General features: G+C 46.5%; 1 protein-coding gene across 2 annotated transcripts in view; it reads right to left on the bottom strand.

Moving 5' to 3' along the window:
• spns2 (SPNS lysolipid transporter 2, sphingosine-1-phosphate) overlaps positions 1–8,246 on the bottom strand; it is a 61,379-nt gene extending 53,133 nt beyond the window's left edge. Inside the window, exon 1 of one of the 2 annotated variants that reach the window (XM_082548836.1) lies at positions 7,242–8,246. In XM_082548836.1, the coding sequence (XP_082404962.1) occupies positions 7,242–7,473 (232 nt within the window). In that variant the 5' untranslated portion in view covers positions 7,474–8,246. The remainder of the gene's footprint in view (positions 1–7,241) is intronic. The other variant, XM_082548837.1, reaches the window with a different exon arrangement.
• Positions 8,247–16,688: the final 8,442 nt, after the last annotated feature.

Here is a 16,688-nt window from a genome sequence, read left to right as displayed (position 1 = left end):
TGCAAATACAGGTTAAAAAAATATCAGTTTAGAAATCCTGTTAGCAAAATGTGTAAGGATATGCTAATTAGCCCTCTGCACACATTGCTACCGCTAATTAGCTATATGAAGCTATTAATGCTCTCTAGCATGCTAGGCTGGTAAGAGCTATAACATTCAGGTAGCAAGTAACCTGTTAATAAACTGAAAACTGGTTAATTTAGTTTTTGCTTAATTTACTACTTTTATTTGTCTATACAGCCGTCCTGTTAGTGCTCTAGCATGGAGGAAAAAAACCTCCAGTTGTTTCTAGAGCGCCAACATTCACCGTCCCTTTCACCATATGCAGTATCGTTTCCTCATGCCACCTCCCTCACAATTTCTAAACCCTGGTTCTGCTACATAGGCAACACTGCATAAAAATATCCTCTCCAGAATGCAACATCCATAATGACCTCATAGCTGTGATGACAGATGCAGGGTGTCGAGTCGGGCTAATGCCAAAATAACAGCTTTATGGAGAGGAGGTGTGAAAGAGTTACCCAAAAGAGACCATGAAATAGTGGGTTCAGGGGGTCACGGGGTGGAAGTTTTTCTACTTGATGGTAAAATCTGGAATAGCCACATGAAAGGGCCTCCACAGGCCGAGGAGGAAGTTCTGTCTAATTCCATCGGTTACTATTACAGACGTCGGCTAAATCGGAGCCTAAAGAACACACAGACTGTTTTCTCACAGCACAGGGAATGGCACGCTAGGATATAGACGCAAAAAAAAAGATTAGTGGGATATCTGTGGGAAACCAGTCTGGAAAAGTCCACTCGGTATAGGAAGTCATGTAGCTGTTAAAGACGCCTACTTGAACATCTGTAGAACAGTATCAATATTTTGCTGTCAACAGTGAAATAAACTATGTCCAGGTTTTGTGGTGGAGTTTGACTTACAGTCAAAAATGTGCAGAAATGACGAAGCCTCGTTTCAAAGAGATTCGAATTGTTACAGTGCAGCTCTGTCTAATTCGAAACAGCTCAAGATCAGATGGAAAAAGCGTGGCGAGAAAGATGCGGCAACCCTATAAAGTAAATTACTAGAGGCCGTTCCATCTCTTTAATGCTTCTGCTATTGTTGGGCGACCTTTAATGCGATGCTATAAAACAACAGAGGGTGAAAATAGGGAGATGAGTGCAGGGTGCAGGGCGAGACAACCGACAGCTAAACTGAGACGCGGCTCACAAACTGCACAGTGAGGCGATGCTTCCTTATCCTGACATTTTCTGCTGCAGCGCTTCATGCTGCTGAGAACATCTGCTGTGTCATGTTTCTACTACAGGCTTAAAAAGACGTCACAGCGACAATGCGCACGGTTGCATCATTATCTACTTTGATATTAAGAATATTAATTTTTTCTCACATCTCTCTAACACACACAGACACCTACACTGTGTTCACTTCCCTTCTTTTCCAGACTCTGTAAAACTGGAAGTGGAGCTCTTTCTTGCATTTTCAGCAGAAAGAGCAGTTTAGGTCGTTGAAAATAGAAACATTCTTCCTGTCGCTGCTTAAAGTGAAGTGGTGAATGCAGAGTGCTGCCTCGGGCCCGTGTGGACGGTGTTAATAAGGAGGGCTGGACAAAGCTAACAGGAATTAATCTGCCTGGCCAGTCAGACTGGATAGATCGCTCCGTCTTTTTTACTGTCTAACAAAGAGACGGCCTTAAGAGGATTATTACCAAAGGGTCATCTGTGTCTAAATGCAAAATGCCAAAGGTTTCCGGGCTCAGATCTCGCACTTGTCCAATGGGATGCAACCCTGATTTGAAGTCTTGAAATGACAGCTTGACTTGAATCTTAATCTGTGGCTCTGCGACACTTCTGTCCTGCACAGATTAAGTTGTGGTCTTTACTGTGCAAACTGTGCCTTTGCGTGCACACGGGGGGCTTGCTACAGATAACACAAATCAGAGCTTAAATAATTAGCAAGCAAATAACTTAAAGTGCTGCATGTCTGCCTCACATATCCTCATATTCTTAGTAAAAAAAAAACTCCTAATCCCGTCTTTATGATAAGCTGTCGAGGAGCTCGGACTGTCTGCTGAGGGACTACACAGGGACCAACACCAGGATTTAAGGTTTCAAAGCCACCTCAAATTAAATTCAATTAAATAGAGTAGCTGTGTAAATCTCAAAGCTCTTATGTGCTCTAAAAAGCAAATGGAATATAAGTGGCTGGGGTTTATATGACTGCCTCCAAAGGCCAGACTACCAGTGACCCAGCCAGAGCCTCGTAACTCATCCAGCTGCACCGGCCTCCACTCCAATCTTGTATCGTCGGGACTCGTTTTCCTCCACAGTGGTATTCTGAGATGCTGTGAGAAGTGAGGGATCGGCCTCCTCAGGACACCACTGAATGTCCCAGTCACTCCCAGTTTCTTCCCGGTCTGCATCACAGCCAGTCGTGGAAACAACAGCAGGCTTGTGAGGAAGCGCATCGGGTCGGGTCTGAACCATCGGCCTGAAAGCCCGACTCGCTGCACAGAGCCTGAGGCTGTCATTCACACCCTTCTTCTGTTCAGCACCCACTGAAACTTAATCGTGCTCTCCTCGGGGTCTGTTTGCACTTGGATCTTGGCCCGTAAGTGTGTCTGACAAAAACCAGATCTCTGTACGTTTGCCTATTCCACAATACAGAAATGTGGAAATTGGAGAAAGCAGCGCTTTGATGATCCTTAGCCAAACGCACCACATTACAACGCTGAAAATGCTGAAAAAGCATTTCAAGAGCACTTAAAAGGATGGAAAAGCTGAAGGGTTCATGGATAGGTTGCTCACATTACAGAACATTTAGTGTAAAATCAGTCGCAGCACAGAAATCTGTCATTTAAGTCAGACAGTATGACACTTCTCCAGTTACTCCAGCCCCACACTGAGATCTTTCGACGCGCAGCAGCTCGAGTCTCATATAATTGCTTTGTTCTCAAGCTGTTCCTCCTCACAAAGCGGTGGCATTAAACATTCAAGTGTTGTGTAAAACATATTGGCACTAAATCTATCAAACCCAGAACCTCGTGTAAAAGAACAGACACGCTGACGTCTCTCTGCGTCTGTGGTTCTTACAATCATCTTGGATAAGTCAAACCCAGAGTTTATGTGTGTGTGTGGTTCGATCTCGTACACGAGTGATTAACAGAAAGCGTCTCTGACACTGCTGCTGTGCCGCCTGCAATTTTCCCATCATTGTTGCACATCAGAATAGCGCCCGGTGTCTCGAACGGTCACCCTGTGTGTCTGTGACAATGCTTTAGTGATCCACACAAACGCACGCTACAGCAGTGTTGGTACAAAGACCTTTTGATGATGGTCGGGGGGACGGCATCGCTCTGGCTCAGTGCTGCCTGCACGCCGCTGCCTCTGCAGCGAGCAGCCCCTCCCTCTACAACTCTCTGCTCTCATTCAGCTCCTCTTGAAGTGGTGGAGAGAATCGTTTCTAAAGTGTGTGTGTGTGTGTGTGTGTGTGTGTGTGTGTGTGTGTGTGTGTGTGTGTGTGCTCCTCTGTGAGAGTGCGCTCGTGCTTGCTTAATTGACACTAAGATCTGGGAGCTGGGATGAGCTTTGGGTACCTGCTACTGAAGGGATTTGAAAGAGGAAAAGAAGCAGGAGAGAAGCAGACAGAGGGAGGGAGAAGAAGCCGATGGATGATGGGAAAGAAGGACTTGCTCGCGGAGCTTAGGGCTGGGCCATATTATACCGTTCACGGTAATACCGGTATAATGTTAGGCAACGATAGGAAAATGAAATATCGCCATAGAATGGGAGTAAAACGCGCATGCGCAGTGCCTTTGTTTTCATACGCACATGGCCGATTGTTGAGTGAAACAGATGAACCAGAATTGGTTTGTAAAAATGGTGCAACTTCAGTGATGTGGAACTGGTTTGGTGTTTGTTCGTCAGATACACAACAAAGCACATTTTTTTGCAGAACATGCAAGCGGCCGTCGTTATTGTCATATTTGTCGGACTAAGATGCTCTTAAATCTGGGAGTAATCTGGGTCCTAAACTCCGTATGCTTCAGGTCAAACAACACTGCAGCATCACTTAGAGTTAAAAACTGTCTAAATTCTTTCATCTTTAATAAAACGATCAGCATTGCTGCTTTACCAGGTGTAACTATAAAGTTTAACTTCCAGGCATCCATGAAAACAAAAGTTATTACATTTAACGGAGTTAGAAGTTAGCAGGAAGCTAGCGGAAGTTAGCTCGCTAGTTTCGCTAGTTACCTAAGCATGATATAGCATGTTCTGACTGAGAGATTTCTGAAAAAAATCAAACGTACAGCTCTGCTATCACTTCCAACATAAATGAAGACAGGAAACTAAACAGCAGTGACGTTTGTAGGGTTACTGAAGTTGGGCTAGCTGCTATATAATGATGTGCTACGTGATCGCTAGCGACACAGCTATGTTAGCATAGCATAAACTGAAGCTGGAGGACGAACACTAACACTTTTCCACTTATAAAAGTTAACGTGAAGGTTCTTCATGGTTAGAAACAAATGCAATCGCATGGCAGGATGCTGTAAACGGACCAAACTTCAGTCAGGAGAACAACTGAGATAATCCATCCACAATACGAGGTTAGTCATTAATATACTGCAACAACATGGGAATAGAGCAGCTGCCAGAGAATTCAACATTAATGAATCAATGGTACAGAAGTGGAGGAAGCAAGAAGAATGAGTTTAATAAAGTTTGATTTATCTGACTGCTTTGTTTCGCTTAATGTGCCTTATAATCCCGTGCACCTTACGGTCCGAAAAATACGTACTGCACACTGCAGTTTAATGTTGCAAAGCACCTCTTTTTAACTTCAGTGGATATTATACATGGTTATGCTCAGGATATGTCAGCCCATTTCTACTGGAAATGCCTTTTGGTTAAACTTTCAGCAAGGAATTTGCATTTGCACTGTTACATTTTTATAAAGCTTTAATGTACATAAAAACCAGCTTCTTGTTTAAGTGAAAATAAATGGAAGGTTGTCTTTTTGCGCTAGTAATGTTGTGGAGTTGTATTTTGTCTCGCATCAATTATATCGTCAGTTATATCGTTATCGCAAATTTTCAAATATATATCGTGATAAATATTTTTGGCCATATCGCCCTGCTCTAGCGGAGCTGACACTTTATTTTAGTAAGATAAAATCGAATAAACGTTACCAATAACAGGCATCTCCAGTGATAATTATTAGATACATCACAGAGCTCTATGTAATCCCCCCCCATGTGCTGTGCTGCCAACAGATGCGCTGCTTCCACCTCCTTTTGCTACTGCAGCATCGCTCACACTCCAGCAGAGAGACAGAGGAGCAAAATGGCAGATTAGCTGATGCTGTATCAGTCGGGCCACATGGTCCTTATTCTGTGTGAGGGTCTGACTCACATGTTGCCCACGCATAATGCAAAACTGTCCGGCAGCATTCAGGTGGCAAACGATGGGAAAGGACCCCACCCCCACCCCCCCACATGCTCTAAACACAGCCTCTCTCCAGCATGAGTTAGCCAAAGATGCTGCATCCACCACCCCTCCCTAGCACTATCATTCCCTTTCCTCCCTATTACCACTTTCTCCTCATCCCTCTCCACTCACTCCTCCACTTGCACAGCAAGCGCTCTGAGATCCTCGGCTTTGCAGAGGATTTTCTTCCCCGACTCTGCATGTGAAAACTGTCAATATCCGACATGGGATCATGATGGAAATGACAGAGACAGATAGGACCGCTCCGGAGCTCCTTATTAAAAGGTTTCCTCTGAACAAAACATAAGGAGGTTCATCTTGTAAGAGGGGGGTGCTGAGTCACCCATGACAGGGGATGAGGATGTGGCTTCTTGAGCTCTTTGTGCTCTTACTGGCTTGTGCTCCAAGATGCTAAGATTAGATATGCCACTGTGCATCAATACATTCTTGGTGTGGCTGTAGGCTGTGCGGCTAAAACCATCCTGTCTTGATGATCGGCCAGGCGCCCAAGGCTCTGTGGCTCTACAGTTGACAGACTGGCCCTAAAGCCTTGGGGATGATGACTGAATACACACTGTCCTGTTTGAATTGGCCCCTCCTTCTCTGTGCCAGGGGCTGCCAGCTGCTTTAGATATGATAGGGTTAAAAAAAAGTTAAGTGTCCCAAATATTTTCAGGTGGACGGTTAATGTGTGACCATATCAAGTAGTCAGCAGCAATAGAAAGCTGCCCTTTAACCAGGAAAAGCCTTCTACGCACAGAAGAGCCTTCTCTCCCATTCAGCACACTTCCCTCTATTCTCGTGCTGCAGCATTATATTTAACCCATTCAGTGCCGCCACCTGAGCGAGCAGCACGCTATAAAGATTCAGCTTTATGATGATAAAGCAGGCATGAGGAGAAATGGTGACCTGGTCTGATGTAACACTCAAACCGAGCTTTAAAGTAAATACAGAATCATTACTTCTTTTATTTAGAAGCTTTAACAAAACATAGTTAAAATATCTCGTTTTGTTTTAACGTCTAATATGCCAAATAGTTTATCAAGCTCCTTATCAGTTTCACATCACTACGGCCTTAATTTCCATCTGCGCTGCGTTTTAATGAAACGCGCTCTGGATCTCCGCTCAGAGCAGTGAGGAGCTGCGGACACGCAGACTAACAGGATTAGCAGCACATGGCCTCATCACGGCCTCACACCTCGAGCTGGACCCGGGCTATTAGCTGCTGGACTAAATCTCTCCAAGAACCAGCGATGCTTCGCAGTGACACACACTCACTCTCTTCCCTGCTTGTCTCCCAGGCACTGTTAAATGGCTCTGACACATCAGCGACGTCGCGCTCGGTGCGTAAGCCTGTTGGGGCGGGCTCGGCCCGTGGACGGAAAGCCGATCGCCTTAATTGATCGATCCTCAATAATCTAGAGACCGCGAGGAGGGAGAAAAGCCGTTTAGGTCAAGTCTTTGTTGAGTGACAGAGAAGGCGTGTTTGATTTAATCACCGCTGGCAGGGACCAATCTATAGCAATGAAACACAGCACTGTGGTCTTAACAGATAGCCCACTGCGCTCGGGCATGCCCATTGTTCCGCCCGTCTCCGCTAAGGTAAGGCTGGTCGCTCCGCGAGAGTGGAGCAGCCCACGGACAATTAGCGCACAATCACTTCAGAGAAATACAGACCGGCGCTCTACTTTCTGTCAGATAAATGATAAAAACATGCTGTGATTTCAACGAAACAGAGTAGGCAGCTGTCTTACCGGCTACGGTGTATCTATCCATGTAATTGAGGACGTTCCCAAAACTGAGGATCCCGGCGGCGGCGGCCGGTGAGCGGCATTTCAGCAGCGCGGCGCGGAATTTCTGCCCCGGTCTGCAGGGGTGAAGGTCCGGGTTGGATTTCAGTCCGGGACTCATGCTGCCCGACAGCGTGCGCACCTCATCCGAGCTGCTGCAGCCTTCAATCTCGCATCCATCGCTCTCCACGCACATTTTCTGGCACGAAAGATCCAGCGCAGAAGAAGAAGGCAGGAGAGAGCGAGGGAGGCTACGGAGTAGGAGATAGTTGACGGGGACCGCACTCAGCGAGGCTCGGAGATTTCTGGTGGAATCAGTCGCAGTGGAAGTGTTGTCTTAATTGCTGAAGCGCAGGAGCAGCTCTTCTCGGAATCATAATTTCTCTGCCAGTGCGAACGGACAGCCTGTGCGCGCCTCACTTTTTATTTTTTTAAAGAGGAGGGAGATCTCCTCGTTACGCTCCGCCCCCCCCACCTCCCAGAAAACCTGCAGCGAGCGATGGAGCCGCACCTGACACTCTGTTATTTCTAAGAGAAGCTGGGAAGGATTTTATGTCTTTATTTATGTCTTTATTTCACCGCATGGATGAGAGAGCAAAACCAGGTTTCTATTTAAATGTGTCAGTTATTATTACTGAATAGTTATTGCTAATAAAAGTAGGTCAGCGAAGAATGTTGCACAGATATATTTCGGGCTCTACATAACCGCCCCGGTGTGCTATATGTGCATTCAATGGTCCTAAAATAAATGCGCATACTGATATTCCAGGTTTGTTTTTGTGTTTCTTGCTTGTATTTGTTTCTAACGTGTCAAAAAAAGATCGACTTAGTTCCGATCGCCATTAGCTGCCAGGTATTTGAGATATGTTCATGTACATAACAGCCACAGATATGGAAAGCTGCATGCTTACTGGAAGGAAAGAGGAAATGCATTCCGCGGTTGTGCTTGAGATCAGACTGATAATGATTAAGATTATGCACTATTATGATTAAGCACTGCTGCTTTTACTTCATTTCCAAGCTTTTCAATGCTGATTATGAATTAGGCAGCTATTATTTCATGTATCATTCATATCTTTATTATAACTATGTTGTGTATATCTGTTCTCTTTGCAGAAATCTACAGTGAGCACTGTGTGAGTGTTATGATTACATTTTCTGTGAATTAAATTATCAAGTGTCCAGACACATGTGTTCTATTTAAAGTGGTCACCAGACTCAGTGGTAACTGGTTACAGGGCTTCCCCCACCACAAACCCCGACTTCAGGCAGCAGATAGAATCCAGCATCACAGAAGGAAACCCCCGTGTGTCCGTGTTGTACACACATTAGACTGTTCTCCCTTTTCTATCAGTGGTTAGTGCAGGTGGAGTTTCATTGCTGAGGCAGGCAGGATGGAGAAATGAGAGTTTCAGGGAAGTCTTTGACCTTTTTTACATGACACTGCACGTCATCGAGCCTTATCCGGCTCGTTTGGTCAAATCTTAGACTAGAACTGTGTTTTTAGCTTGAAAATGAAGGAATAACACATAAGGGAAAATATCTTTAAAATATCCTTTGAGCGATTTGCCGGCATGCCCGTCTGAGTCTGAGCTGCTTATCGTCCTAACTTTAATTAATTTAATGCCGTGCACACATTTGGGAGATGTTTGCTTAAAAGATAAACCAAGAAGTTTCGACAGATCCTGGATGACACTGAAAATAAATGATTATCATATCTGCAATGAAGAAATCCACAACAGCAATTTATTTCTTCGCTGGCATTTATATGGTATCTTCCTAGTCTGACTGCTGAAAGCACTTTAGATGATAAGCCACACTCACCTGTGCACATATATATTCACTGTATATAGTAGTTAAGTGCTTTGTCTACTTTGCATCCCTGCCTTCAGGCACCAGGCGAGTCACCAATCATAGCATGGCTGTATTAGCAGTGTGGGTGGAAGATAAAGTAGAGGAACCTGGAGCGTGGTGCTAATGACGGCTCTGTAATCTGTAATCCCATAAAATGGAGTGACAACGTAAAACTGGGTGTTAGTTCAGCGATTTAACACCAGTCAGTCAGATTGTTCTGAGGTTTGCATCATTTCATCTCATCAAGAAATTAGGAAATATACTTATGAGTGAGAGCCAGTTAATGATGCTTTCAAGCTGGTTGTTTACAAGTCTTGTTTATTTGTGAACCCTCTTCTTTGCTCCCAAATAGCTTCTCAGAACAGGACGGGTGATGGAGAAGGAAGCTGGATGAATATTAACATTGGATCTGTTTGTGTGTGGTATCCCAAGTGGTTACAGAATAAAGCGATGGAAGTCATACATCTGGTCTGCCTAAAGGAGGATGAACAGATTGCAGCTGGCTCCGTTCTGTCAGTTTCAGCAGTTTCTGTATCCGTCTGTGCACCGACGTCACGACAGACAATGGCAAAGAAAAGAAAAGCTAAAGTGAGAGCAGGAACTGTACACAGGCGTCAAAAGACATAGAGACGGCTCGTTACTCCAACGACAGCTTCAGACACACTGAAGAAGATGCTGGTGCCCTAAAAAACTGGGCTCACACCTTTATGAGTCTTCCTTCAGGAGGTCATGAGGAGTTGTTGCCTAAAAAGGAAAAGTACCTGCGTCTAAATGATTGGGAGGGGTCCAGTCCTGCAGCATGATCCTGAATAGTGTTTCTGTGCCGCCTTTCTCACCATCCTACTGTGTACACAGCATCAGTCTGACTTTTTCCAGGCAGGAATCCCAGCGTGTCCCCACCATGATCGACTACATGTGGAATTTTAGCAGAAAGTTGTGACGCAGGGCAAGAAGACGTTTGTTGATTTAACACGAGGACAGAGCTCAGTGATGCAGTGAGAAGAGGGCGCGTTCCTGACAGGTGTAGTTTCATTGTACTGAAAGCCAGAGAGGACACGGGCCAGTAAGCTGCTTTCTGAACCGCCTGTAAACGATTAGGTTTTGTTCTCTGATCTACCTGATGTGAAAGTGAGAGCTATCAAACTAGTTAATCGCCAATCAGCACGTGGGGTCAGATCGCTATGGAGATGATGAGGGAGGATGAATCCTGGCGTCAGTGAGGGTGGAGGCTGGGTGCTTGTATGGCTGTGGCCAGGATGTTGTGTGCACCAGATGACCTGCATTTTTTCGTTTGTTTGTTTGTTTTGTTGACTGATTTAAGTCAGCTCATCCTGAAGCCCCTCATTAGATTTGTTTTGCAGGACTTCTAAGCAGTCATCCATGTACTTCCTGATAACTTTGATGTCTAAAATAACAACTATGATGCAAAAACTGCAGCCTGACATGCTTATCCAGGCAAGTGATACAAGAGCTGCTTTTATAATGCTGCAGACTGACGTCCAGTATAGGGAAGGATGCAGGAAAAGACCAGCCCGTGGCCTTATGTAGAGGGTTTAGAAGATCAGAGGAGAGATCCCTGGTAAAGACTTGCTCCCGTCTCCCTCTCTGGAGCCCCTGCTCCCTCTTTCATTGGTATGTGTTTGATATGCTGGTCATGTCTGTGGGATCCTGTGTGTTTTTCCATCATGCAGAATGGCTCGGTGGGCCCAGAACTATCTGTAGCATTATTCTACCATGTGGCTCGGAGCCACAGTCACTGCGCCGGCCTTCCTTCCTGTCTAAGCTCAGGGCTGAGCCTCCAGTGCAGGATGGGAGATAACCGACTAATCGCTGCACCCAGCGCCTGCAGGACGATAAGGCCGGCTCTCGGTGCATTCTGAGACACGTGGGGGCCACTAAAGTTTAAATGTCCCACTGACACATGTCTATCAGCTGTGTGTCTATCAGCTGTTTTTCTGGTAAACACATCTTCATGTCTTTCAGTCCATGAAGTTCACAAGAACCCACAAAGTATAAGAAGAAGAAGAAAGTAATGGGCATTATTTGGTTAAACTTCCAGCTCACTGTAGATTTCTGCAAACAACAATCGAGAATCACTCGATTGTTGTTTTTAATCACTGTAAAGGTTACTTCATGGCCTCAGTCTGCCTGTGTACGCACCATGAACATGTTCCTCCCTCGACTGAAAGAAACAGCGTCTGTTTGAAAACTGTGCATTAGACTGAGCTGAGCAAAAATGAGCAGCTGTGCATTTTCTGTCTGATCATTGTAACATACGCAGGACGTTTTTAGTTAACATCTGCTACCACTGCACAGAGCTGTAGTTTTGTATTTTATTGCTTTAAAACAAAAAGCCCAGACAGAAATCCCTAAACAACGTGCCCAGTTGTCCTCTCAGAGTCCTGACTGAAACTAGAACAGTTTTACTTTTAAAGCATCTCTTTCTTTGATTCAGTTAAATATACATTTAAAAACAAACAGAGTTGATGAACTGTGTAGTCCAAGTAGGACAGTAGGACCTCTGAATAATCCTTATTTCTTTATGCTAAGAGGACAGAAACTCAGGCAGATGCAGGCTGAGGGAGGGGCGGCCATCTACCAGAACAGAGAGCAAAGGAGTGAAGAAGAAGCATTCGTCATCATGGGAAGTAGAACCCTAAGCTGGAGAGGAAATGGCGTGTCACAAATTTAGAGGATCATCATTTAGCCTGGAGAAATAGTTTGCTGCTTTATAAGAAAGCCCTCCACAAAGCCAGAACATCTTACTATTCATCACTGATTGAAGAATAAGAACAACCCCAGGTTTCTCTTCAGCTCTGTAGCCAGGCTGACAAACAGTCAGAGCTCTTTTGAGCCAACCATCCCTTTAACGTTAACTAGTAATGACTTCATGAACTTCTTCACAAATAATATTTTAATCATTAGAAAAAAAATTACCAATAATCATCCCACAGATGTAATATTATCTACAGCTACTCTTAGTACCATTGATGTTAAGTTAGACTCTTTTTCTCCAATTGATCTTTCTGAGTTAACTTCAATAATTACTTCCTCCAAACCATCAACGTGTCTTTTAGACCCCATTCCTACAAAACTGCTCAAAGAAGTCCTGCCATTAATTAATTCATCCATCCATTTTCATCCGCTTTATCCGGGGTCGGGTCGCGGGGGCAGCAGCCTAAGCAGAGAGGCCCAGACCTCCCTCTCCCCAGCCACCTCCTCCAGCTTATCCGGGGGAACACCAAGGCGTTCCCAGGCCAGCCGAGAGATATAATCTCTCCAGCGTGTCCTGGGTCTGCCCCGGGGCCTCCTCCCGGTGGGACATGCCTGGAACACCTCACCCAGGAGGCGCCCAGGGGGCATCCTTGTCAGATGCCCGAACCACCTCAGCTGGCTCCTTTCGATGTGGAGCAGCAGCTGCTCTACTCTGAGCCCCTCCCGGATGGCCGAACTTCTCACCCTATCTCTAAGGGAGAGGCCAGCCACCCTTCGGAGGAAGCTCATTTCTGCCGCTTGTATCCGCGATCTCGTTCTTTCGGTCACTACCCACAGCTCGTGGCCATAGGTGAGGGTAGGGACGTAGATCGACCGGTAAATTGAGAGCTTCACTTTTACACTCAGCTCTCTCTTCACCACGACGGACCGGTGCAGTGTCTGCATCACTGCAGCTGCAGCCCCAATCCGTCTGTCGATCTCCGGCTCCCTTCTCCCATCACTCGCAAACAAGACCCCGAGATACTTGAACTCCTCCACTTGGGGCAGGAACTCATCCCCGACCCGGAGTGGGCACTCCACCCTTTTCCGGCTGAGAACCATGGCCTCAGATTTGGAGGTGCTGATCCTCATTCCCGCTGCTTCACACTCGGCTGCGAACCGTTCCAGTGCGAGCTGGAGGCCCTCACCCAATGAAGCCAACAGAACCACATCATCCGCAAAAATCAGAGATGAGATTCTGAGGCCACCAAAGTGAAAGCCCTCCGCCACTTGGCTGCGCCTAGAAATCCTGTCCATAAAAATTATGAACAGAACCGGAGACAAAGGGCAGCCCTGGCGGAGCCCATCACCCACCGGGAACGAGTCCGACTTATTGCCGGCAATGCGAACCAAGCTCTTGCAACGGTTGTATAGGGATCGAATGGCCCGTAGCAATGGGCCAAACACCCCATACTCCCACAACACCTCCCACAGGACACCCCGAGGGACACGGTCGAATGCCTTCTCCAAGTCCACAAAACACATGTAGACTGGTTGGGCAAACTCCCATGCACCCTCAAGTATCCTGGAGAGGATAAAGAGCTGGTCCAGTGTTCCGCGTCCAGGACGAAAACCGCATTGTTCCTCCTGTATCCGAGGTTCGACTAACGGACGAACTCTCCTTTCCAGCACCCTGGCATAGACTTTCCCAGGGAGGCTGAGGAGTGTGATCCCCCTGTAGTTGGAACACACCCTCCGGTCCCCCTTCTTAAAGATGGGGACCACCACCCCGGTCTGCCAGTCCACAGGTACTGTCCCTGATCTCCACGCAACATTGCAGAGGCGTGTCAACCAGGACAGCCCTACAACGTCCAGAGCCTTCAGGAACTCGGGGCGGACCTCATCAACACCAGGGGCTCTGCCACCAAGGAGTTGTTTAACTGCCTCAGTGACCTCGCCCCCGGAAATTGGCGGGTCATCCCCCTCATCCCCAGACTCTGCTTCCTCCTCGGAAGACGTGTCAGTGGGATTAAGGAGGTCCTCGAAGTATTCCTTCCACCGCCTGACAATTTTCTCAGTCGACGTCAGCAGCGCTCCGCCAGCACTATACACAGTGCAGGTAGAGCACCGCTTTCCCCTCCTGAGACGCCTGACGGTTTGCCAGAATCTCTTCGAGGCAGTCCGAAAGTCTTTTTCCATGGCCTCTCCGAACTCCTCCCACACCCGAGTTTTTGCTTCAGCCACTGCCCGAGCCGCATTCCGCTTGGCCTGTCGATACCTGTCGGCTGCCTCCGGAGTCCCACAGGCTAACCAAGCCCGATAGGACTCCTTCTTCAGCCTGGTGGCTCCCTTCACCTCTGGTGTCCACCATTTGGTTCGGGGATTACCACCACGGCAGGCACCCACCACCTTGCGGCCGCAGCTCAATGCAGCAGCTTCGGCAATGGAGACGCTGAACATGGTCCATTCGGACTCAATGTCCCCAGTCTCCCTCGGAATGCTGTTGAAGCTCTGCCGGAGGTGTGCGTTGAAGATCTCGCGGACTGGGGCCTCTGCTAGACGTTCCCAGCACACCCTCACTACGCGTTTAGGTGCACCAGGTCTGTCCAGCGTCCTCCCCCGCCACCTGATCCAACTCACCACCAGGTGGTGTTCAGTTGACAGCTCAGCCCCTCTCTTTACCCGAGTGTCCAGAACATATGGTCGCAGGTCTGGCTGAATTAATTAATTAATTCTTTGATCTTAAATATGATCAACCTATCTCTAATAATCAGCTATGTACCACAGGCCTTCAAGCTAGCTGTAGTTAAACCTTTACTCAAAAAGCATCTCTAGACCCAGCAGTCTTAGCTAATTATAGGCCAATCTCCAACCTTCCTTTATATCAAGCATCCTTGAAAGAGTAGTTGTCAAACAGCTAAGACAGCTTAAAGACATAAAGACCTGGATGGCCGCTAACTTTCTGCTTCTTAATTCAGATAAAACTGAGGTTATTGTACTCGGCCCTGAAAATCCTAGAAATATGGTATCTAACCAGATGCTTACTCTGGCTGGCATTACCTTGGCCTCCAGTAACGCTGTGAGGAACCGTGGAGTCATTTTTGACCAGGACATGTCCTTCAATGCACATATTAAACAAATATGTAAGACTGCTTTCTTCCATTTGTGCAACATCTCTAAAGTTAGAAATATCCTGTCTCAGAGTGACGCTGAAAAACTAGTTCATGCATTTATTACTTCCAGGCTGGACGACTGTAATTCATTATTATCAGGAAGTCCTAAAAACTCACTGAAAAGCCTTCAGCTAATCCAAAATGCTGCAGCAAGAGTCCTGACAGGGACTAGAAAGAGAGCATATTTCTCCTGTTTTGGCTTCCTGTTAAATCCAGAATTGAATTCAAAATCCTGCTCCTCACATACAAGGTCTTAAATAATCAGGCCCCATCTTATCTTAATGACCTTGTAGTACCATATCACCCTATTAGAGCACTTCGCTCTCGCTCTGCAGGCCTACTTGTTGTTCCTAGAGTATTTAAAAGTAGAATGGGAGGCAGAGCCTTCAGTTTTCAGGCCCCTCTTCTGTAGAACCAGCTTCCAGTTTGGATTCAGGAGACAGACACTATCTCTACTTTCAAGATTAGGCTTCAAACTTTCCTTTTTGCTAAAGCATATAGTTAGGGCTGGACCAGGTGACCCTGAATCCTCCCTTAGTGATGCTGCAATAGACGTAGGCTGCCGGGGGATTCCCATGATGCATTGAGTTTTTCCTTTCCAGTCACCTTTTCACTCACTATGGTCGTGTCCAAATTCATGGGCTACATTCTCCCGAGGACCCGGCCTTCGCGGTCTACGTGGGCCGGGTCCTCAGAAGATCGGGTAGGCCGGAAGTAAACGGCCGTGAAATTGGACGGTCTAGCCTTCTGATTAGCGTCACCGCTGTCTCGGTGGAGTTTAATAAACTCAGCCGTCTGCTCCTTGCTGTCTAAAATATAACAGGACACTGGAGTAAACTCTCGGCCATCTCACACTTCTGTTTAATCAGTTTTCTGTTTGACGTTTAGTCAGCTGTGTAAAAACCAAGGAGGAACCCACCCGGGGGATTAATAAAGTTTTATTTTATCTAATCTAATAACTTTAATCTCAGCCAAACCGATTTACTCACGAACAAACAAAACACTGAAAAAAAGCCCAACAATAACATTTTTAGGTTGTCTAAGTGACTTATATATTACGTTTGTCACGGCCGGGCGGGTTACACACAGTAATTCGGCGTGCCCGTGTGGCGTGTTGGCTAGACCCAAGCGCGGCGAAGGCTAGCGGTGGGTTTGGAGCAGGCACGCAGTTATTCTAGTAACGATCAGTGCACGAAGCGTGGCTTCGGAATGGTCGTTACCGACAGAGAGCGAGCGGAGCCGGGAAGAGAAAAAGGATTGAAGGGATAATCACTCACGGTTGCTGAATCAGGCGGAGACTGATGTCGGCAGAGTTTCGGAGCTCCTGACACGAAGAGAATGATGTCTGGCGTCTCTCTTTTAACCCCGGCCCCGTGATCAGCTGATCACAGCTGATCACCGGCTGACAACGTTTAACCCGAGCAGCGAAAGTCCGCGGTGATCTGAAAATGATGTGCCGGGAGTTGTGCCATTCTCGGCCGCATCAGTAACCCTCGAGCTCCCGGCTAGCTATCGAGCTGGTGGGTAGCAGACGTCTCCGAAAACGTCGAAGCACTTTAGCAAAGATGCGATATCTTGATAAACCGAGCAGATATTTGATGTTTACACAGCTACTTTCTCGCCTGAAAATATGTTAAAAGTTTATTTTGTGACCCAGAAAGATTAATAAGAGTAATTTTAAAACTTAGTA

The sequence above is a fragment of the Aulonocara stuartgranti genome (assembly GCF_965226115.1).
Source record: "Aulonocara stuartgranti genome assembly, chromosome: 10".
NCBI classification, from domain to species: domain Eukaryota; kingdom Metazoa; phylum Chordata; class Actinopteri; order Cichliformes; family Cichlidae; genus Aulonocara; species Aulonocara stuartgranti.
The sequence above is the reverse complement of the archived record's forward strand: the minus strand, read 5'-3'. Positions and strand labels throughout refer to the sequence as shown.